The sequence below is a fragment of the Vombatus ursinus genome, unplaced genomic scaffold, assembly GCF_900497805.2.
Source record: "Vombatus ursinus unplaced genomic scaffold, bare-nosed wombat genome assembly UNPS02014812.1, whole genome shotgun sequence".
NCBI lineage: Eukaryota > Metazoa > Chordata > Mammalia > Diprotodontia > Vombatidae > Vombatus > Vombatus ursinus.
In genome coordinates, this window is record NW_020954590.1 from 52,087,009 (window position 1) to 52,109,708 (window position 22,700).

General features: G+C 42.3%; 1 protein-coding gene across 3 annotated transcripts in view; it reads right to left on the reverse strand.

The window, feature by feature from the left end:
* Window positions 1-10,632: 10,632 nt before the first annotated feature.
* Window positions 10,633-22,700, reverse strand: part of LOC114054319 (transmembrane protein 241-like) — a 170,157-nt gene continuing 158,089 nt past the window's right edge. For all 3 annotated transcript variants that reach the window (XM_027877535.1, XM_027877534.1, XM_027877533.1), the window contains one exon: window positions 10,633-12,603. In XM_027877535.1, the coding sequence (XP_027733336.1) occupies window positions 12,543-12,603 (61 nt within the window). In that variant the 3' untranslated portion in view covers window positions 10,633-12,542. The remainder of the gene's footprint in view (window positions 12,604-22,700) is intronic.

Here is a 22,700-nt window from a genome sequence, read left to right on the forward strand (position 1 = left end):
ATTCCCACTTAAATTCCTACTTAAATGGTATAAGGCCTGGCCCTTAGTAAGCACTTCATAAATGTTTGCTCAATTAAAAAGAATGACCTAAGGCCCACATCTTCTGGTCAAAAGAAAGGACCCCTACTTAGAAGAGATTTATCTTCGAAAGTCTCAGTAAACCATTTGAAAACCAGCCAGAATGGGATGTTGGTCTTAGGGCATCTGTAACCTCCTGTGAAGGGCTGCACAATTCACCCCTAAGTCTTAGTCTTCTGATTATTCATAATAAGATAAGCCTCCTGACTCCTTAGGTTCCTCATCTCCAGACCGAAAAGATCACACAGGATGATGCTGTCCTCATAAGAAATGAAAATTTGGATAGTGTCATTTAAAAGCATTTAATTTAATTCAACAAATCAATTAAGCACCTATCTTACGCCAAGGACTATACTAGGCACCAGGATATAAAAATTAGTAAGTCTCGGTCTCTACCCTTATGGAGCTTATAGTCTAGGTTTGAAGAAAAGGCTACATATTAGAGATGTGCATGGAGGAGAAATTTCCTTGTGAGAAGGAGCTAATATAACCCTGTCCTGTTTTTGAATACAGTTATTTCAGCTTTCTCCTAGGTAAAGGCAATTAGCTCTCACGACAGGGAATAAAAATGAATTCTATGCATTAGAATCATATGGAACTCCATGACTAACAAAAACAACTCTTCTCTCCCTCATGTGGTGCAAATAATGCCGGTCAATGAAACAATACCAGCTGCATGCCTGGTATTGGGTTAGGCACTATTAGGAATAGACACAAGGGGTTACATGTGTTCCCTGCCCTCTGAGAGCTTACAATCTAGTTGAGCCTGTACAGTTATGCCTTTTACATCTCGATTTTCTCCATCAAGGTTTTGACATATCGTAGGTTGGCATAAGAAATTAAATGGCAAGTTTTGGTAAGTTTTGCAGAGGCCGCAGATGACACAGAAGAAGTTTAAAAACTCAGAAATGCATAAAATATACGTATAGTATTGTATAATAGCAACATAGTTTATCTTTTCATACTGTAAACACCCCATAAAAGAAAAAGAAAAAATTCAGATATTTCTCCTCCGGTAGGAAGGGAGGTACAAAAAATCATACACAGATTTTCCAGATCGAGAGGGGAGGGGCACGTCATCCCTAACCCCTCCATGATGTGGAAGGGACAACTGTACACATATAATAAGACAAAACAGAATATCTGTCTGCAACTTTCTGCAGACTTTAGCACCACTGTTCTTTGAGAGACTACACTGGAGAATCAAAAGGGGACAAGAAAGTTGAAAGCAAACAGGATGGTGGCTATGGCTGCCTGATGTCCTCCCCACTAAGGACTAGGAAGGACAAATGAAGCCCCGCGTGCTCAACCCACACCCTACCAGGGTGAGTCAAAGAAAGTGCAGCTGCGCTCTTAGTACCCAAATGGGTGTGTGTGTGTGTGTGCTTTCAGATTTTAAAAGATGAAATGTTCACCAGAGTGGAGGATCGAGATGGAGGGATGAACAGTGTGGGAAGAACAATGGGGTTGGGGGTGGGGGGCCAGGGAGTGGTCCAGAGAGAGATGAGAAGGGAATGTTTGAGGCAAGGGATTCCAAAGTCCCAGTGTATTACATCTCTATTTCATTGCTCCCTGTGTCTGCTATTAATAGTTATGTCCCACATGTGTTCACTTGAAGTTATTTGGAATATAGAACTTAATTGTTCCCCTGCTGGCAAACACAGCTAAGCCAACCACAGCACTGGCCAAACTTTTTTTCTATCTGAATGCACAGGGCTTCATTTGCCTCTTGTCTGCCACCCTAGTGACTGTTGGACAGAAGCAGAAGGTCATAGATTCTGGGCTTTGACCTACAGGTACTCCAGAAAGGAGTGTCAGGACAAAGGGTATGCCTCTCTGATTCAACAGGAATAGAATTTCAAAGGCAATTGAAATTACTGTGGTGTGGTGGAAAGGGAAGGAGCCTGAAAGGGAGCTCATCAGAACAGAAGATGAGAGTATCAGGATGGGTTCTTTTACTCCAGAGCTGACACCAAGTGTATGGTCCAGAGTAGTCTCTTTGCTTCTTTTTGCCTCAGTTTCCTTCTCTGCAAAAATAAGAGGGCTTAACTAGGTAGGCTCTAAGATCCCTGCTGGTTCTGATATTTCGTGATTCTAGGTCAAAGAATATTAGAAAATAGAATATTCCTAGGTCAAAGGCAGGAATTTTTTTTAAATACCCTTATATTTTTCTCTTGGGTTTTGTTTTTTTTCCAGTTGTTCTCAGTTTTGTTGTCAGGGCCCTAGGCCAGTACTTTATTACTAATTCCCCTGGTCCCAAACTGAGAAAGTAGACCACAAATGACCCTGATAACTCCGTTTATTATGAGTTAAATACTTTAAAATAGTTTTAAAGTACTTAAAGTCTCCACTGGGGCACCATGTCATTTCAGAAAAGACCTGACCTTGCCTCTGACCTTGAGCCAGCCACTTTTTCACCAATCTCTTGTTTCCTCTGGGCCTAGCCCTGGACACACTCTCCTGTTCTTCCTTCCCCTCAGTCATGATAGACTTCCCCTCTTCCTCACCCAGCTTGAATGAATAAATGAATAGCATTCACTAATTATCTGCTAAGCACCGGGGATACAAACAGAAAATCAGAGACAGTGAAGAGCTCACATTCTAATAGGAACGCAAAACACATGTAAGAGGTTTCAGCTGCAAATCAGAAGGAAAGGCCCGATGGTCCTTTTTTTCTTCAGCATCATTTCCATTGACAAAACCATAACCCTTTCTGAAGTTGAAGCATTTGACCAGGACTTTGTCAAGGACTTTGGTGTGGAGAAATTTCTTAGGTCTTCAGTAGCTGGGGCTCATGAAAAGGCAGGGGAGAGGGAGAAAAGCTACCACAGAGGAAGTTGCCAGGCTGGCTTCAGGGTTAGTGGTCTGCAGGGGGAGGTTCTGCAGTTCCCAGAGTCCTTGGGCTTACTGCCTGGAGGTGGCAATTGGTTAGCAACTGGTATACTATGTGCCTTCCAGGCACTGTGCTAAATTCTGGGAATACAAAGAGAGACATAAATATGGTATTCTCTCAAGGAGCTCACATTCTGGCCGGGCAGACAACATACAGATAACTATGTATAGAAAAGATATATACAGAGTAGTTGAGTCATTTCAGTCACATCTGACTCTTTGTGACTTGCTTTGGGATTTTCTTGGCAAAGATACTAGAGTGGTTTGCCATTTCCTTCTCCAGCTCATTTTACAGATGAGAAAACTGAGGCAAACAAGGTTAAGTGACTTGCCCAGAGTCACACAGGTAGTAAGTGTCTGAATTTAGCTTTTTTTTTTCCTGAGTTCAGCTTTGAACTCAAGAAGATGAGTTTTTCTGACTCCAGGCCTGGCACCCTATCTACTGTACCACCCAGCTGCCCCTTATATACAGAGTAGGTGGAAGGCAATCTCAAAGGGAAGGAAGGGGTGTCATTGAAGGGGAAAGACCTCTTGCAGAAGATGGGCTTTGAGCTGATTCTTGAAGGAAGCCAGAGAAGACAGGCAGGAGATGGAAGTGATGTTCCATTGTGGGGTCCTAGAATGTGATCAAGAGGAAACTGTAGAATATATTAGAGTTAGATGGGACCTTAGAAATTATCTAGTCCACACCTCTACACACACAGAGCAAACTGAGGCGTTCTAGGGCAAGGGTTCTTTGTTGGTGTTTTTTTTTTAAATTATTATTTGTTTTTAGATTTAAAAAATTTTTAGAATTTTGAGTTCCAAATCTCCCTCTAGGACAGGGGTTCTTAAGCTCTTCCATGTCACAGACCCCTCTGTCTGACTAGAGAAGCCTATGGTTCTCTTCTCAGAGTAGTATTTTTAAATCCATAAAATAGAGGACTGCAAAGGAAACCAATTGTCCTGAAATAGTTATCAAAATAAGTTCATGGACCCCAAATTGAAAACCCCTAGCTTAGGGGCTCAAACACTAGAATGGGGTGGAGGTGGGGTCCAGGGAGCAGTGACTGCTAGAGAAAGGTGGCAGTGTTTGAAGTCAGTCTCCACACTTCTCCCTGCCTCAGGGTGCCCCTCGAGGAAATAAATTTGATTCTATTGGCCTCCCTACTTCAGAATGGGAGTGTGAGGATTAATGGTCCCTTCCTGGCCTTTACTGCAGTCCTATGGGCCTGGGCAGGTGGAGAGGGACACAAAAATGATTCAACTGTACCTTTTGGCCTTAATGATTATTTAAATGAGTTTTTTCAAGAGGCTGAAACAGGGGAAGTGAGGAGAAGTGGGAGAGGATTCTTGAGGGCACTCCCTGGATGATTCTCAGATGAAACTGGACTAAAGGTTCATGTTATTGTTTGTTTTACTGAGGACAGGACCGGCATGGGCCAGGCCCTGGAAAATCAGCACACAGCAGGAGTAAAGGCTCTCTCATTTCAGCTGGGAGGAGAGAACAGCTTCAGCATTTCAGGCTTCCTAAACCAAGTGAGGCCAGTGCCAAGGTCCAGGCTGGGATTAGCATTTCACCCTGGGCTGCTGCCCGGGGCCAGCAGGGAGCTGGTTGAGCCCCTGGCCGAGGGCAGATCTTGCAATGGCTATTCATCTTCTGAGTAGGGCCCTGGGGAATTTGGTTCCAGGCCACTCCAAGGCCCCAGAGGGGCAGAGTGCCAGAGGTCAGTTGGTCAGTTAACAAGGATTTATTAAGCCCTTACTATGTGCCAGACACCATGCTAAGTAAGAACTAGGGATACAAAGAAAGGCAAAAATCATGGTGCCTGTATTCAAGGAGCCCAAGGTCATGAATGTCCCAGCTTATACAAACTCAAAGACTTCTACCACCCACCTTTCCAGCCTTATCTTTTCAAAATAACAACAACAAAGAAACAAAACCAGCTTTTAAAAAAGGCAGGTAAAGAGGATAAAGCACTGGATTTGGCATCAGAAAACTTCATGTTCAAATCTCACTTCCATTCCTGCCTACATTTGTAACCTTAGACAAATCACTTCGCTTGCTCAGCCTCTTTTTAAAAGGAGGACGTTAGGCTCAATGGCCCCAGAGGTATCTGTGAGCTTAAGACTAATGATTCAATAATTACTCATGTTTTTATAATGCTCTAAGGTTTACAAAACACTTTCCCCACAACATCCCTAGAGTGATGATCCTATGACCCCTAGGAGGAGGTAGTCTGAGTCTTTTATAGATGAGGAAAATAAAGCTCCAGAGAAATTGTACCCTGAGTCATACCCGTAATTAGTGACAAAGCCATTAGTACACGTAGCTGCTGGGTACTTCTGGCTCCCATCCCTGGACCCTGAGTTGGGGTTTTTTGAGTTCCTTGGGGCAAAGAAGAATGGGCCTGCATGTATACAGATCTATGGGAACTATGTACCTGACAATGATGGGGGGCGGGGGTGGGGGGGTGGGGGTGGAAGGGTGGAAGGAGTAGAAGAGACCAGGGTCAGAGTGAAAGTCTGCTTAGGGCCCTGCTTCTCTGGACCCAGACAAGAATCTCTCTCTCTTGCATCTGCCCAGATCCTGCCAACTAGAAGAGAATTCTACAATCCAGAACAATGCTCTCCCCTTGGAGAGCCCAAGCTCTTCTGGTAGGGATCAGGAATGACCATAGGCCTGTCCCCAAGTTTCTGGGTAAGCTGAGCAGCCTTACCTTCTTTCATTCTGGCTTTCCCTGGAATGAATGGGTGTTGCCTCAGTCAAACTGAGACCTGTTAAGGACCTTTCTTAAAAAAGGCCAAGGTCTCCCACTGCATCCAGGGCCATCTTGATATAAATCTCACCACTGGACCCAGACAGCTCCAGAGGAGAAAGGGCTAATGACTTTGCACAGCCCTCCCTCACTTAAATTCAGTTCACTTGCAATTCATCATGGCTTCATCTCTCTAATGTCACTGTCCTGTTCAAGGACAAAGGACAAAAAACAGTAACCCTGAAATGAAGAGAAGCAGATCACTTAATGATTAATTTATTAATATTGTTACTAATTATTAAACTTAATCAGTTAGCAATTTCATAATTAAATAATCATTAATAATAGCATCTATATAGCACTTACATGCCAGGCACTGCACGAAGTGATATTTTTACAAATATCATCTCATTTGACCCTCGCCACAAGCCTGGGAAATACTATTATTATTATCCCCATTTCACAATAGAGGAAACTGAGGCAAACAAGTCACACAGCTAGAGAGTTATCTGGGAAGAGATTTGAACTTAGGTCTTCCTGATTCAAGGCCCGGTGTTCTATTCACTTCACTGTGTAGCTGCCTCTAATTGACTTCAAAAAAGTGTTCAATTCAACAAACATTTCTTAAGCCCCTTCTATATATACATACACAGCACTCTATCAGGCTGCTGAGGATTGCAAAGATGAAAAACAGGTCAGAGGAGAATAGAGAGCGTGAAGGGACTTCCAAGGCCATCTATCATAACCACCTTATTTTATAGATGAGCAAACTAAGGCTTATCAAAGTGATTTGCACAAGGTCACATCTGCATGGGGCAGACATGAATCTGTCTACAGAGCAGCGGTTCTATTAAGCCATGGCTTCTTCAAATCCAGTCAGGAAAGGACAGGGGAATGTTTGATAAGTGTACCCCAAAAGTGGGCTACAAGGTAGCTGTGAGCCACACATAGTTATTTAAGAAAACTTGAGGAAAGCTGTCTAAGCTGCAGGAATTAAGGAGAGCTTTCTACAGAGGAAGCTGCACCTCAGCAAGGCCTTGAAGGAAGGAGATTTTGATAGGTGGGATACATTCTGGGTATGGGGCATAGCCTGATGGTGGGAAAGGGCAAAAAAACAGCAAGAAGTCAAGTTTGGCCATAATACAGAGTGCATAAAGGCAAGTAATGTACAATAAGGCTGGAAACATAAGTTGAAATCAGATTGTAGATAACTTTAAACGCCAGGCTAAGGAATTTTGTATTTTATCCTATACATAATAGGGAGCCACTGAGGTTTTTTTGAGTAGGAATGTGATGGAGTCAGACCTAAACAATAGAATAACAAATTTGTCCATTCTGTGAAGGACAGATTGAAGAGAAGAAAGGAGACAGGAAGACTATTTAGAACGCTAATTTTATAAAGTAAGCGGTGGCCAAAGCAAAACTAAGGTGATAGAAGCCTAATGGCATGAGTGAAAAGGAGACAGATTTGAGAAATACTGTGGAGGCAGAACCAATAAATCTTAGCAATTAACTAGAGGTAGGGAGTTCAAGAGAGGAAGAACCAAAGATGACTTTGAAATGTCAAGCCTGGGAGGCAGAAAGGATGGTACCGCTTTCAAACAAAATAAGGAGGAATGTTGCAATTGGAGATGCAAGTTGATGGTTTCATTTTTAGACATGTTGAGGTGCCAAAGAAACATCCAAGTGATGTCCAGTAGACACTTGGAAATGAAGGACTGAAACTACAGGAAAGTTTGAGGATGTAACATTTGCGAAGTTCTCTGTATAGAATAACTGAAGATATGCATGAGTTTTTATGTATGTATGTATGTATTTATTTTGTGTAGGCAATGGGGTTAAGTGACTTGCCCAGGGTCACAAACAGCTAGTGTTATGTATCTGAGGCCGGTTTTGAACTCAGGTCCTCTTGAATCCAAGGTCAGTGCTCTATCCACTGCACCACTTAGCTACCCCATGAGTTTGTTTTTTGTTGTTTTTTTTTTTTAAGGAAAAAGGTAAATGCAGAGAAAGAAGATGGCCAAGGGAATGTCCTTGGGTATCCACTAGTTTGTCCTTTGTTTTTGAAGAGTTGGACAATGACATCACCAGGTGATGTCTTGACTTGCACATGAATTAGACTTAAGTGAGGCAGAGTTGCACAAAGTTGTCAGCCTCACTCTCTCTTCCAGTCATTAAAGTCCAGTAGCAAGACAAAACCCAAGATGACTGGCAATGGCCTAGGATGCAGTGGATGTCCTTAGCATCTTTGATGCCTGGCCAAGATCTAAGTGCTCCACAGCACTTGCTTCAGCCACCTTCATGGTTATTGGAATAAATTGCCCATGGAGAGAGTCTTCCATGGGAAATATCCCCCTGGTCACCTTCCACATGATTTGGCCCATCTGCCAAGATGGTTTTACTGGGGTCCAGCCACTGCACAGCTTCTTGAAACCACAGGTGAGAGTTGGGTGACAGGTGGACCCCACAGGTGGATGAGTAGCCCTGAAAAGGACATCCACATAGAGCGAAGGTGGAGGAAGATGTAGCCAGGAAACACTGAAAGGGAGTGACCAGGCAAGTAGGAGAAGCAGAAGATAGCAATGTTTCAGAAGCCAAGGGGGCAAAGAGCAGTAGGTCAACAACGGCAAATGCTATTGAAATGTCAGAGATCAAGGACTGAGAAAAAGGCATTGGATTGTGTCAAAATAAAAAGTGGTTACTTTGGGATAAGTTTCAGTTGAGTGGTGGGTATAAAAGCAAGACTACAAGGGGTTGAGGACTGGGGAAGTAGGGTGTGAACACAGGTGATTCTTTTAAAGAGTTAAGCCAGAAAGGATGATACCTTGAAGAAATAGCAGGATCAACAGGAAAGGTTGTTTGTTCGTTTATGGAGGGGAGATGTGTATGGATAGGACCTAGTATGTTTGTAAGAAGAGGAATAAAGGCCAACAGATATGAAGATGAAGAAAATGAAGGCAAAATAGGGGGAGGAGGAAGGAGAGAGAGTAAGAATGACTGAGGATGTGAGAGTTTGAGACCTGATCATGTCTGTGCCCAGTTCTAGGCTTTATACAATGTTAGCACAGGACGGATGTTGAATTAAAAAACCTTCCTATGAGACATTATAACAAATTCCATTTCCACAAACATCATCTATATAGCCCTTTTCGGTTTACAAAGCACAATTACAGCTGAGGAAACCGGAGCTTAGAGAAGTTGACTTTCCTCTCTGACTTGCCTATAGATGTAGGCCTGGTAAGTGCTAGAAATGGGATAGGAAACCAAGTCTTCTGACTCAATGTCCAGTGCTCTTTCCACCACATATTGCCATAAAGTGTGTATTTTTAAAGAATTTTCTGTAGAGGCAGATCAACATTCTTGCTTCTGTGTGTCAGCTGGAAGATCAACTACAGGGAACACTTCAGTTATCTGGCACAGTAACTGCCGGACCAGTGCGCTGCTCTTTTCCTTCACCATCTGAATGTCCCAGGTCTTCACAACTGAGGGTGGACAGATGAAGAAACCATGGCTCGCGTTTTACATCTCACTTTCTGTTTTATTTTTAGAGGTGATAGCAGCGAGGTTCCCAGTATGTTCCCGGGGCCGGTCTGATTTGAGGACAGGGAAAACAGATGGAAGTAACTATGATGCCTGAGAGACAAGCCAGAAATTATGGAGAATGATTGTGAAATCTGGCCATGTTGCATAAGTAAGAGTAGTTGGGGGAACAGACTGAGGCATGAATGTCATTTTCTTCTTCAGGAACCCAGTCTACCATTCCCTCTCTTTTTTTTGAGGGGGGGGGCTGGGCAATGGGGTTAAGTGACTTGCCCAAGGTCACACAGCTAGTAAGTGTTACGTGTCTGCGGCTGGATTTGAACTCAGGTCCTCCTGAATACAGGGCCAGCGCTCTATCCACTGTGCCACCGAGCTGCCCCTTATCATTCCCTCTTAAACGGAATAAGGGAACACATCCTTTTGTGAGCAGTGGGGAGACCCATTACCAATACTGCCATTCCTGAATTCTCTCCTCATGTCAGCAATTTCTGTGGCCATTTAACCACAGCTCTCTCTTGTCACTTCCATTAATATGATGCCTGAGGATTATGGTGGGAAGAGTCCTATAAGCCGCCTCCTCTTTTACCCTCCATCCCTACCCCAGTCCCAGTGATTTCAGGTAAAATAGCCAGGTTGAGGCTTGAGAGGTTCTATTTGTTCTGAACATGTATCTGTGTGTATTTGTACTTATGTATGTGTGGAGGGATGTCTTTGGATAAATGTAGAGAACAACCACATTCTCTTTTCTCCATCTTCCAACTAATGTAGACTTAATACCACGTAGGACCATGCATGCCCTACTGCATGGAGAGGGCAAGAGGGATGAGGATAATCAGACCGAAAAAAAAGTGATTTGCATCTTCATACTTAGCAAGAATAACATCCCAAAATCAGGTAAGATTTTTTTCTCTATTGACACAAAGAATTTTATTTGGATTAATAAAAATGAAAACTAGATTGGACACCGTGTCAAGAGGCATAAATAGAACTGAAGTATCAACAACAAACAGATTCACCCAAACGAGTCATGTCCAAAGCCAAAACTGAATAATGGGAATTGATAGAACACACATCTCGGGCAATATCTGGGCTCACCTCTGCATTCAGACCCAACCCTTGAACTCAAGGTACTAGTTAAAGATTTAAGACTGTCTAAAGAAATGATTAAAGCTGAAACAAAGGAGTAAAGCTATAAGGCAGCAGCAGCTTCTTTCAGCCATCCATCTCAGAACTCACCTGAGAACTTTAGGATCACAGACTTGGAGCTGAACTGGATCTTCCTGCCTCTTTTTTTTATTTCTTTAAATAAATTAATTAAAAGGCATTTCTGAAAAGTATTTGACAGTGCCAAGCACTGTCCTGGGCAAAAGAGACAAATATAAATATAAAACTGAGACATCACTTGCCCTCAAGGAGCTAACATTTTATTGGGGGGCAGGGGAGGGGCTGAGTCAGGGGCGGGTAACACATAGAGAGCAGTGGCCAGAGAAGGATATTAAAGCCAAGGTGTGCAGAGAGTCAAGGGACAGCAAGTGGAGCCCTTCAGCAGTCAGATACACTCCCATGTTGGGCTGGACACAGTGGGTTAGGTGAGATTACATCTACTCACCAGGCAAAACAGGTAGATTGGCCCCAAAGCAGTTCCAAAACTGAGTGAACTGACTTCCCCAGGGTGGTGGCCATTAGTTCAGAGATGCTGCTGCTCCAGATAAGGAGGAGGGATTGGTGGGGAGGACAGTCACAGGGCAGATGGACGGATGGATGGGATGATTATTTAGAAACAAGGAAATACTATTCAGCCAATACCTTCCATGAAAGCACAGGGCTTCTTTAGAACAGAGCAGTATGTGGCTAAGCTGGGCTTCCAACCCCTGACAATGGCCTCTGTGACTTGGTAACAGTACAATCTTCCAGGAGACAGCTTCCCTGCCATGTTACAAAAGGCCAAAGCTCTGTAAATTAGGGGAAGGTAGTATTACCTTGACAAAGGCAACTGTAAACAGAAATTTTTTTTTTTTTGGAGCCAAATCTTGATGATTTACTCAACGCCTTCCTTGTGGATCCCAAATCCAATTCTCATCCCATGTAAATCCTATTTTCTATTTTTTATAAATTCTCCTTTTGTTCTTATAAGGGACACTGACAGGGTTATAACATTTTCAATCCAATTCTTAATCTAATCTGTTTTCTTGTGAAGTGATTCACAACTTCTGGGATGCCATGGAATTAACTAATTTGAAGCTTTGGGGAATGCAGGTTGTTTTGGGCAGGGAAAGGGGAGTATCTTTTACTGTCCAGGACATCCATCAGTGCTTAAAAAACTAGCTCCCTTTGGTGATAATTTAGTGTTTTGGGCAGGGAAAGGGGAGTATCTTTTACTATCCAGGACATTCAACAGTGCTTATAAAACTTTGGTGATAATTTAGTGCTAACTTAAGTTTTCAACTTGCAGGAAATGAAACAATGTGCAGAATTAACAAATAAATGCAACATACACTTGATGAGAGTTCAGAGAAATCTGTGAGAAGGAAGGAAAAGCAATGACAATGACAAAAAAAAAAAACCCAAAACCTAAGCTTTTGAGCTCACAACAGAGAAGTTGGGCTGCCTTGCTGATTTCTAGCATAGCCCTGCATGGCCATTCAATTTCTCACAAATCAACTCCTTCCCAAGGAATGCTCTCCAGATGCTGCACACGAGAGTGAATTCTGCAGTTCTTTGTCAGGACAGACAGGAGAATTTAGGACAGTGAATTCCCAGAAGAGACCATAAACATTTAAAATACACCCAGGGCCCTCTGCCATACAGTTGTGAGATAGTGTTGGAGGCTGGTAAAGGGGAGACTCAAAAAGGGGCATTTAATATAAAATGAGTCGGTTTAGTATAAAAATGAATCCTAGGCTTCCAAAAAGGTCTGGGAAAATCCCAGGGAAGATTCTACTACTCCTCTCTCCACAAAGGGGCTGAGGGAAATGTGGGCACCGAATGACCACGTGTGTGTCTCTAGTAAGATGGTGCTGAGAGACACTAAAGACAGCCATAGGCAGCCACTCATAGCCCTAACGAGTTTTTCCAGGTGGTCCTAATAATTACAACATCAAGAGGGTTACCCCTCCATCATCCTTAGGAACAGATTTTGTTTTCTCTGAGCCTGCCCTTCTCCTGAGGAAGTAGTGAACCTGTCCATGGCTCCCAATACTCCCACTGTTTTCATTTTATCTGTTCCATCCACACAGAGCTCTTGCTTTTTCCTTCGGTATTTGCAGCTTGTCGATTTTATCCTCCTTCTCTTCTCTATGTGCTCGTCCTCTCTGAATAAACCAGCAAGGCTTCTCCAAGTCCACCCAGTAGAAGGCTGCAAAGAGTTGTCAAAAGGTTAGCTTTCAACCTGCTCCACATGACCTGTCCACAACGGGAGACCCCTGGCCTCTGTCTACTTAAAGCCAGTGATCACTGCCTTTTCCATAGCTGTAGTTCTGGCTACCCATCTGGCCTCAGCCCATGATGCTATGGGACCTTCAAGATTTCTTACCACCATTGAATGAATGTTACCCAGTCCATCGAGGAACTGGCATATTAAGAGTGAAAAGAGTAGGGACAACCCTGATGTATACCCTATTTAAACACATTCCTTATATAAGAACAACTGGATGGTCTCAGTGACCACAGGAATTCCCTCGTCTTCCTCACTGTTGTTGCTTGGCATTTCTCTCCCTTCTTCCTTTTCCTGCTTCAGGTGCTGCTACCTAGGACCATATTCCCTGCCCCTGCTTCCCCTCCTCCACTGCCCACCTTCACCCCACACTCATACAGCAAGCAACTGTCCCTTCTGAGAGAGAAAGCACAGGTAAACGTATGCTGGTCTCCACAGCCACCACCCCAGCTCATCTCCTTATCCATTCATCCCTTTATCCTTCCATCCCTTCTCCAGACTCCCCCTACTCCAACCCCAGTTCCAGCAACAAAAATAAAACCAGGGGCAGCTAGATGGCGCAGTGGATAGAGCACCAGCCCTGAAGTCAGGAGGACCTGAGTTCAAATTCGGCCTCAGACACATGATACTTACTAGCTGTGTGACCCTGGGAAAATCACTTAACCCTGATTGCCTCACCAAAAAGCAAAAAACAAAAACAAAAACAAACAAAAAAAACCCCAAACCATTCCTGACTTGGCTTTTCCCTGAAATGTAAAAGACTCTTACTCTTACTTTACCTAGGCAGTCCCGTAGCACAGAGAATAAAGGTCAGGCAGACCTTAGTTCAAATCCAGCCTCAGACACTTACTAGTTGTGTGACCCTGGGCAAATTAATTAACTTCTCAGCTTAGTTTCCTCATCTGTAAAATGGGGGTAATAACAGCGCCTCCCTCAAGGTTTGGTGCAAATGAAATAACACATGTAAAGAGCTTTGCAAACCTTAAAGCACTATACAAATGTTAATTATTAATATTATTGCTTCAGTCCTTTGGGGAGGTACGGGGTAAGTAGAGGAATTGGGTTGGACGCTCAGTGCCTTTATATTTCCAGTCCATGATGACAATGGTCCATTTGTCAATGAGTTGTCAAGTTATCAAGGAGTAAGGAATTTGGTATAACACCATTTTCTTCATTTTTACATGCAAATGGCTGAGTGTCATGGCACATGTCAGCAATCTCTGCTACTTTGGGGAGTCATCTGAGCTTGGCAGTTGTGAGCTGCAGTGGGCTAAGCTGATCTAGTGTTCCCTTAAGACTGGCATCAACAGAGCAAGTCCGCAGGGGCAGAGAGACATCAGACTGCCGCAGCAAACTGGCCTAGGTCAGAAACAGAACATGTCAAGGCTCCCAAGCCAATGAGTAATGGATTGGGTCCATGAGTAGCCCCTACATTTCTACCCTGGATGAGAAAGTGAGACCCAGTCTCAAAAAAAAAAATAAATGCAAATGCAATAATTTAATGACACCTTCTACATGAATGGCTTAAACTCCACTTTTATGAGAGCAAGAAAAATGACATGGTGATCAAAAGTGTGAGATATTGGCCAAAAAAGTAAATGTAATATTAAAAGTCATTAACTCATTAAGAGAGTCACAGTGTGCAGAACAAGGGAGGTATTCTTTCCTCTGTATTCTGCCTCATTTAAGTCCCAAATACATGTTATTCATAACTTTTACAATTTTCAGCATAAGAATGAATAAAGCTACTGTGTTAATATTATATCTTCTTCCGGTTGTCCTGACCATTCCCCCTTCCCTTCTAATCAGTATAATGAGTTTATAAGTAGCCAGTATAAGGGGCAATAGCAAGAAATGAAATTCCAAAGGAGAACCTACAGTTTACATACAACCCATCCCAAAGATCAAAAGAGTGTAATTTATAAATTGTATTATATATTACATCCTGGTAATAGGTGCTGAATCAGGGGAAGCTATTGAGGTCTTGCTGTCAGGGCCTTCTGGTCCTGTGATATGTCAATCCCAGACAAGATCCAGACATCCTCAATAAGACCAGAACACCAAATGGCGCTGATAATTCTGAGAGAGGCGGACATGTTAACTTCAAAGTTTTACAAACAACTTTGAGATGATTTGAATATGTTAATGAACTAACCCCAAGGTGGCACAGACAAGAGTTAGTCTGTTCCCAAAAAAATCCTATAAAGGTGACACCTCAAACTGCTGCTCCTCAGCACTCTCCTATCTCCATCCGGGTCCATGCTGCTGAGTACCCCCAACTCTAATCCATGGTTACATGAGTGATTCTCTGTGCCTCTCTCCCTCCCCATCCTCTTCCCCAAGCTGCCTCCCTTCACCATCCCATCCTCTTCCCCAAGCTGCCTCCCTTCACCATCCCATCCCCCGCTCCCATGCCATCTGCCTCTGTACCCTACTTATCTCTATCCCTCTGTGCCTTATTAAAGTGTGATTGCAGCCCAATTAAATAAGCTTTTGAGGTCTAGCCTAGGAACTGAAGTACTATGTACTGCCACTGTCGCTGTGGCCTTTCCTGGAAAATACTCAAAGAACTGGGCATGCCTGCCCCTATTTCATAATTTTATTATTTCATAAATTAATTATCAATTCAACAGTTAACTGTCCAAGTTCTCTCACAGTGTTAACAAACACTATGGAAAAAGGGTTCAGGGGCTAGGTTTCTCTTCTGATAGCAAGTGGCCAATGTAACTTGGGTGAGGGAGTGTATTTCCTTCCCACCAGCCCATTCTGCAGATGTGGTAGTTGAGGTCTAAGAATGAGATACGTTGCCAGTCCTTAGAATGCATTTCCCTATAGAAACTATGTTACATAAATGAGTCACAAAGCTAGCCACACTACCCTCACCACTCATTACCTATTTTATCCTAAGTAAGCACTTCAAGCAATAGGATATAGTTTGGTCAGTGTGGGGACTTCCAGTAGAATTTCTACCTAAGGAGATCACAAATGCCCTTTGCTCCAGTCTTTGACTTTTAATGTTTGAGAGTTGCCAAAGGCTCAGACAGGTTAAGTGATTTGCCCATGGTCACACAGCAGTGTCAGACACAAGATGTGAACCTGGGTCTTTCTGACTCTAAGCCCAGCAGTTTTCCCACTATGTCATGCTGCCTTATTTGTAACTTAAATAGTACATTTCAGTTAAATAAGCTTTTGAGGTCTAGCCTAGAAACTTAGGTACTATGTGTAATGAGGCTTCTATGAGGAAATGGGTTATGAGCTCTAAACAACTGAACCATAAACTTTTGGTGCATTACCCATGGGTAAGGTGAATACTCTTGTTATATCTCATTATGGAAACCCAGAATGGAGCCTGGTTTGCTTCAAAAACAGTCAAAGCTATGGGTTTTTCCATAGGAATTCCATAAGGAACAAGTGTATGGGGTGAAAACTGGACTATAAGGAAAGCTGAGCGCCACAGAATTGACACTTTCAAATTGCGGTGCTGGAGAAGATTTTTGAGAGTCACTCGGACAGCAAAGAGATAAAATCAGTCAATACTTAGAGAAATTAATTCAGACTATTCACTGGAAAGTTAAATACTGAAGCTGAAGCCTAAATACTTCAGCCGCATAATGAAAGGACGGGACTCAGTGGAAAAGACCCTGATGTTGAGAAAGACTGAAGGCAAAAGGAAAAGGGGATGGCAGAGGATGAGATGGACAGATAGGGTTGTGGAAACAACAAACATGAGGCTGGGCAGGCTTCAAGACAGTGGAGGACAGAAGGGCCTGGCGTGCTGTGGTCCATGGGATCATGACGAGTTGGAAATGACTGAATGACTGAACAACAACATTTCTGATTAATATCTAGGAGACCCCTTGTAGTGAACTTTTCAGAGGACACTGTCAAGCGTCTCACAGGATGGGCAGGCTTGGATGGGTTAAGATCTGCATCACTGGAGGGAGCTTCCAAATCAATAAGCTCACAGATTCATTTGAGGGTTGATGACCTCGCTCAACTAGATTGCCCCTAAAGCTGTGTGACTCCAAAGGCAATGTATTCATTTCCTACACTGGTGGCGTGAGTATGCAGGATTACAGTGAGCTGAAGTCAAGGGGAAAGGATGGCTTTTACTCTTTAAAGGTTCGGTTTCTGCAAATTTTAACTAGGAACACTAAGCCTCTAACCCTCCAAAATTACCAGAGAAAAGCACAAAAGACTAGCCCTTTGACCTTTCTAGTCACAGAACTAAAGTGTGACAATCCTGCATTTTGCCCCATTGGCTTATGAAAAACCAGAACAAACAAGCTCAGAGTGAATGCTGAAACATAAACAAATCTGGGGGGATGGGGAGGGAGAGGCTGCATCTTAATAGCATTGTGACTATTAAGTCTGAGATTTACTGAACAGTTTGCAAATCTTGCAATCCCCATCATTCCTGAAATGAACAAACATCAATAACTAAGTAATAAATTTTTACTGCTGAGTTTGCTGGTTGCATTTATAGTCTGAGACCATACAAACAGGTTTCTCCTTTTAAGCAAGTCTATAAACAGGGTCCATTGGGCAGGCTGTGTAATAGGTGAAGTGTCCCCCTCCTTCCAACCCCCCCCATCTACGTCTCCAGTCTTTCAGCACTTCTTTCCCTCTTCCATCAGGCACTCAGTACTCTCCTGCTACTCTCAGCTGTGGGTGGCCCCACACTGTCATACACCAGGCTCTTTGTCTGATGCCTGCACCCTAGACTTGAGACTCAGTGGTTCTCAAAGTGTGGTCCAAGGACCCCTGGGTTCCTCAAATCCTTTTAGGGGCAAGATCTAAACTGTTTTCATAATAATACTAAGATATTTTAATTTCTAATACAGTAGATATTGACAGATACATGACCCATGTTTTGGGAGTCCTCGACAATTTTTAAGAGTGTAAAGGGCATCTGAGACCAAAAAGTTTGAAAACCAATGCTCAAGACCAGTGGTGTCAAACTCAAATAGAAATGTTACTAGTGATGTTGAGTCAAGTTCAACTCTTCATGACCCCACTTGGGATTTTCTTTGCAAAAAATGGAGTGGTTTGCCATTTCCTTCTCCTGCTCATTTTACAGATGAGGCATAGGGTAGGTGACTTGCTCAGGGTCACACAGGAAGTATGTGAGGCTGGATTTGAATTCAGGTCTTCCTAACTCCAGACCTGGTGTTCTATCCACTGGACTACCTTGCTGACTTCAAACAGAAATGGGGGCCACTAAATCATACATAAAAATTCCTATGGGTCACACATTAATTTAGTTTTTAAAGTATAATATTATCTGTTTTATTGTTGTTTCATTTATTTTGTTAAACATTTCCCAATTACATTTTAATCTATTTCGGGACAAACTCAGGAATGTTATGGGCTGCATGCCATGTGTTTGACACCTCTCCTCTAGACTTCTCCTACTTCCTCTCTCCACACACTCCCATCAAACCATAACTGCCACACCTCATTGCCTTAAGGTCTTACTAACTAGCTGATGCAGCGGATAGAGCACCAGGCCTGGAGTCAGGAAGACCTGAATTCAAATCTTGCCTCAGACACTTCCTAGTTGTGTGAGCCTATGACACTATTAGCTTCAATTCCTCAGCTGTAAAATGGGGATACACTGGAGAAGGAAATGGCAAATCACTCCAGCATCTTTGCCAAGAAAACCCCATGGACAAAATCCATGGGGTCATGTAGAGTCAATGACAGCAACAAGCTAGGTGATAAGAGCTAATCTAACCAATTTGCAGAGAGAACCACACTGGGTTAGTTGAGAGAACTGCCCCACTGGGGAGCCCAGAACCTTAGACAGCAGTTTTTGTCATATATACAGTTATAGGCAGCTAGGGAGTTGAGAGTTGGACTTGGAGTCAGGAAGACCTGAGTTCAAATCTTGACTCAGACATACTTAGTAGCTGTGTGATGTTGCGCAACCAATCCATAAGAACCTGTTCATTGCTTGTTATGTGCTAGGCACTGTGCCAGGTGCTGAGTACAAAGAAGGAAATGCTCCCCACTCTCTAGAAGCTTACATTCTAACAGGGGAGACAAGAAATATGCATAAATATATATATAGCTAAAATATAAAAGAAATAAATACAAATATATACAAAATAGTTAAATCTAAGGTATTTGGGGAAGGAGAGCACTAGTAATTGGGGTAATGAGGAAAAGCTTCATGCAGAATCAGGAAAGCTATGTGAGCATTCTCTTTAAGGAAGAGAAAGATTCTCTAAGGCAAGAGGTAAGGAGGGAGTACTTTCTAGACACCGGGGACAGCCAGTGAAAAGATAGAAAGTACTCCCTCCTTACCTCTTGCCTTACAGAATTCCTCTCTTCCTTTAAGATGATGCTCAAACACCAATTTCTAGACAGTGAGGATTGTTTCATTCTTTGTATATACATCCCTTGTCACATACACAGATACAGGCAGCTAGCAGGTAGAGTGCTGGACCGAGATGGACTGTTGTTTGTGAACAACAGAGAGAAACCCAGTTTGTCTGGATTGAAGAGTTGGGGATAGAAGGGACAGGGGAGTAGGTAGTAATGTCAACTGAAGGTAGAAAGATAAGCTGCCATTCTGGAGAACAATTTGGAACACTGCCCAAAGGGCTATCAAACTGTGCATACCCTTTGATCCAGCCATACCACCACTAGGTCTGGATCCCAAAGAGATCACAAAAAAGGAAAAGGACCCACATGTACAAAAATATTTATAGCAGCTCTTTTTGTGGCGGCAAAGAATTGGAAATTGAGGGGATGCCCACCAGCTGGGGAATGGCTGAACAAGCTGTAGTACACGAATGTCATGGAATACTATTGTGCTATAAGAAATGATGAGCAGGCAGACTTCAGAAAAACTTGGAAGAACTTAACCTGAACTGATGCTGAGTGAAGTGAGCAGAACCAGGAGATCATCATAGTAATAGCAACATTATGTGATGACCAACTTTGATAGACTTAGCTCTTCTCGGCAATATAATAATCTAAGACAATTCCAAAAGGCTCATGATGAAAAATGCTATCCACATCCAGAGAAAGAACTATGGAGTCTGAATGCAGATCAAAGCATATTATTTTCTCTTTTTTTTCTTTCTCATGGTTTTTCCCTTATGTTCTGATTCTTCTTTCACAACACAACTAATGTGGAAATATGTTTAATATGATTGTACATGTACAGCCTACATCAGATTGCTTACCATGCTGGGGAGGGAGAAAAATTTTGGAACTCAAAATTCTATAAAAGTGAATGTTGAAAACTGAAAGGAAGGAAGGAAGGAAGAAAGAAAGAAAGAAGAAAAGAAAGAAAAAGAAAAGAAAAAAAGAAAGAAAAGCAAAAAAAGAAATGTTGGCGTCAGGTTTTGTAAGGCTTAAAAGCTAAACTGAGGGTTTTATATTATATTTAATCTGAGGAAGCTATTAGAGTTGATTGAATAGAAGAGTCATATGGTCAGATCTGTGTTTAAGGAAAATCACTTTGGTAGCAATATGCAGAATAGACTGAAATGGGGAGAGTCTTGAGACACAGAGACTAATTAGGAGGCTACTGCAATAATCTAGGCATGAGGTAATGAGGGCTGAAATAAGGTGGCAGCAGTGTGAGAGGAGTAATTTAACCTCTTTCAGCCTCAGTTTCCTCAATTATAAGATGTAAATAAAAATAGCGCCTGTCAAGATATCAGGAGACACCCTGTTTTCCAGAGCTAAGGCCCAGCAAGCAAGCTGTACCCTGAACTTGGCATAACAACAATCCTTTGCACTCATCTTCTGGAACTGATGGTCCTGAGCTTGGGCAAGCACCACCAGGCCCAGACATGAAGCCCTGATATGAATGGACCTCCTGTCACTAGACAACCTAGCCTCACTTTTGCTGTTGTGCCTCACTACTACTGTTATACTACACTGTATGACTCTTTGTCTAGCCACAAGTATATAAATCAAGGTTCAACTCCACTATAGCGGGTCCCCCCCACCAGGGACGCGGCCCTGGCACATATGTCTAACCTGCCTCCTTGCTTGCAAACTGTTTGTCTCACTTTGTAATTAAACTTCTGTTTGATTCCTGATTCTCCGACCTCTAGCCTGCTCTGTTTGGCTTCAGACATCCACAGGTTAGAGACCAGTTCAGTCCAGTTGACATACCTAACTCAAGGGACTGTTGTAAGAATCAAATGAGATAATACATGTAAAACACTTTGTAAAACTATGTTATATTAATAATTATTAATAAACTATTATCATTGTGTGCTTTTAACTATTTCTGGGGTCCCATTTACAAAAAGATCCCTGCTGTTGTCATTAGGAGCAATAGCAGCTGAATATATTACCCTTCCTAAATAATATTTCTGTATTTTAATAATACAAAGCCCTTATAAACAGTATGGAGGGCCTCAGTGAAAAAGAGTGACTAAGGTAGAATTTCATACACTGTGACCCAAAAAGACCCTTTGCAGTAGAGTGGGAGGTCTCTCATTACCACCTAATATAATAATAATAATTATTATTGTTATTTTAGAATTTGATCAATATTGACTGTATGTATATGTTTTTACTATAGCTGGACAATGTCGAGGATTCTTTATGTAATTGTTGTTCAGTCGTGTCTGACTCTTCGTTACCCTCTTTGGGGTTTTTTTGGCACAGATACTGGAGTGGTTTGCCATTTCCTTCTTCAGCTCATTTTACAGATGAGGAAACTAAGGCAAAAAGAGTTAAGTGACTTGCCCAGGCTCACACAGCTAGTAAGTGTCTGAGGCCAGATGTGAACTCAGGAAGATGAGACTTCCTGACTCCAGGCCTTGTGTTCTATCCGCCGCACCACCTAGCTGCCCCATGAGAATTCTTTTAGAGAGCATGAATTCCCCTCGAGCTGATGCTCAGGGATAATGTAAGAATTTTGTTTCCCTTAGGTGTTGAACTAAGAGATTGTTTCCCACAACCCAGCACAGAGATTGGCACATAGCAGGAGTTTAATAAATGCTTGTTGACTGAGTGACAATATACAAAATGCTGAACATAGTAAAGAAGCCCAGGAACAAAGGAATCATCCTTCAAGCCTGTTCTTCTGTCTATAATCACTACCAAAATACCCTGTTCTGAAAGAAAGGAGAATCTATAGTCAGCAACAGAGCATCAACGTTCACAGTCAAAGTCTTCTATCTAATTTTGGATTACAATGAATTAACACATTCCAAACACAAACCCTTTATATAAGCAAAACCTTATAAATTTGAAATGTATTAATTAAAATTTAGGGGGCAGCTAGCTGGCGCAGTGGATAGAGCACCAGCCCTCAAGTCAGGAGGACCTGAGTTTAGCTCCGACCTCAGACCAAACACTTGACACGTACTAGCTGTGTGACCCTGGGAAAGTCACTTAACCTCAATTGCCTCACTAAAAATTTAAAAAAAAAATTTTTTTAAATTAAAATTTAGGTTAAAATTCAGATTTTTCTTCCTTTGGATTATCTTTTTTAAATTCAAGGGCATAAAGCTAGTCAGCAACGCTAATCATTCTAAATTATTATTATTATTATTATTGTTATTTTTATTTTAGAAACTGATCAATACTGACTGAATGTGTATGTTTTCACTATAGCTAATCAATGTATTTTAAAGATGCCTGGTTCAAATTCTCATTAGGGGATAAACATGTAACTTAAATCCTTGCTGCACTTTAAATAGCAGTTTCTTCACTGACCATTCTAAACTGCAAGGTGATTTCTGGGCACTGCCAGGGGCTCTTTACCTATTCCTACCATTTCTGCTGACATCTACCCCAGCAGATGACTAAGACAGTTGTATGTGTACAATAAGAAAATGTCTCTGTACAAAAGATTGAAACAAAATCTGAAGCACAATCTGACACTCCCTTGCTGGTGGGTCTTTCTGTGGTTGGAAAAATTCTTTGAGGCTGAAAACATGCCCTTCTTAAACTCTAGGGTTCTCCAAAAAAATCAGGAAATTCCAAAGTCCAGGTTCCTTCTGCGGTGATCACACACGTTCTGTTGCCTTGCTCTGGGT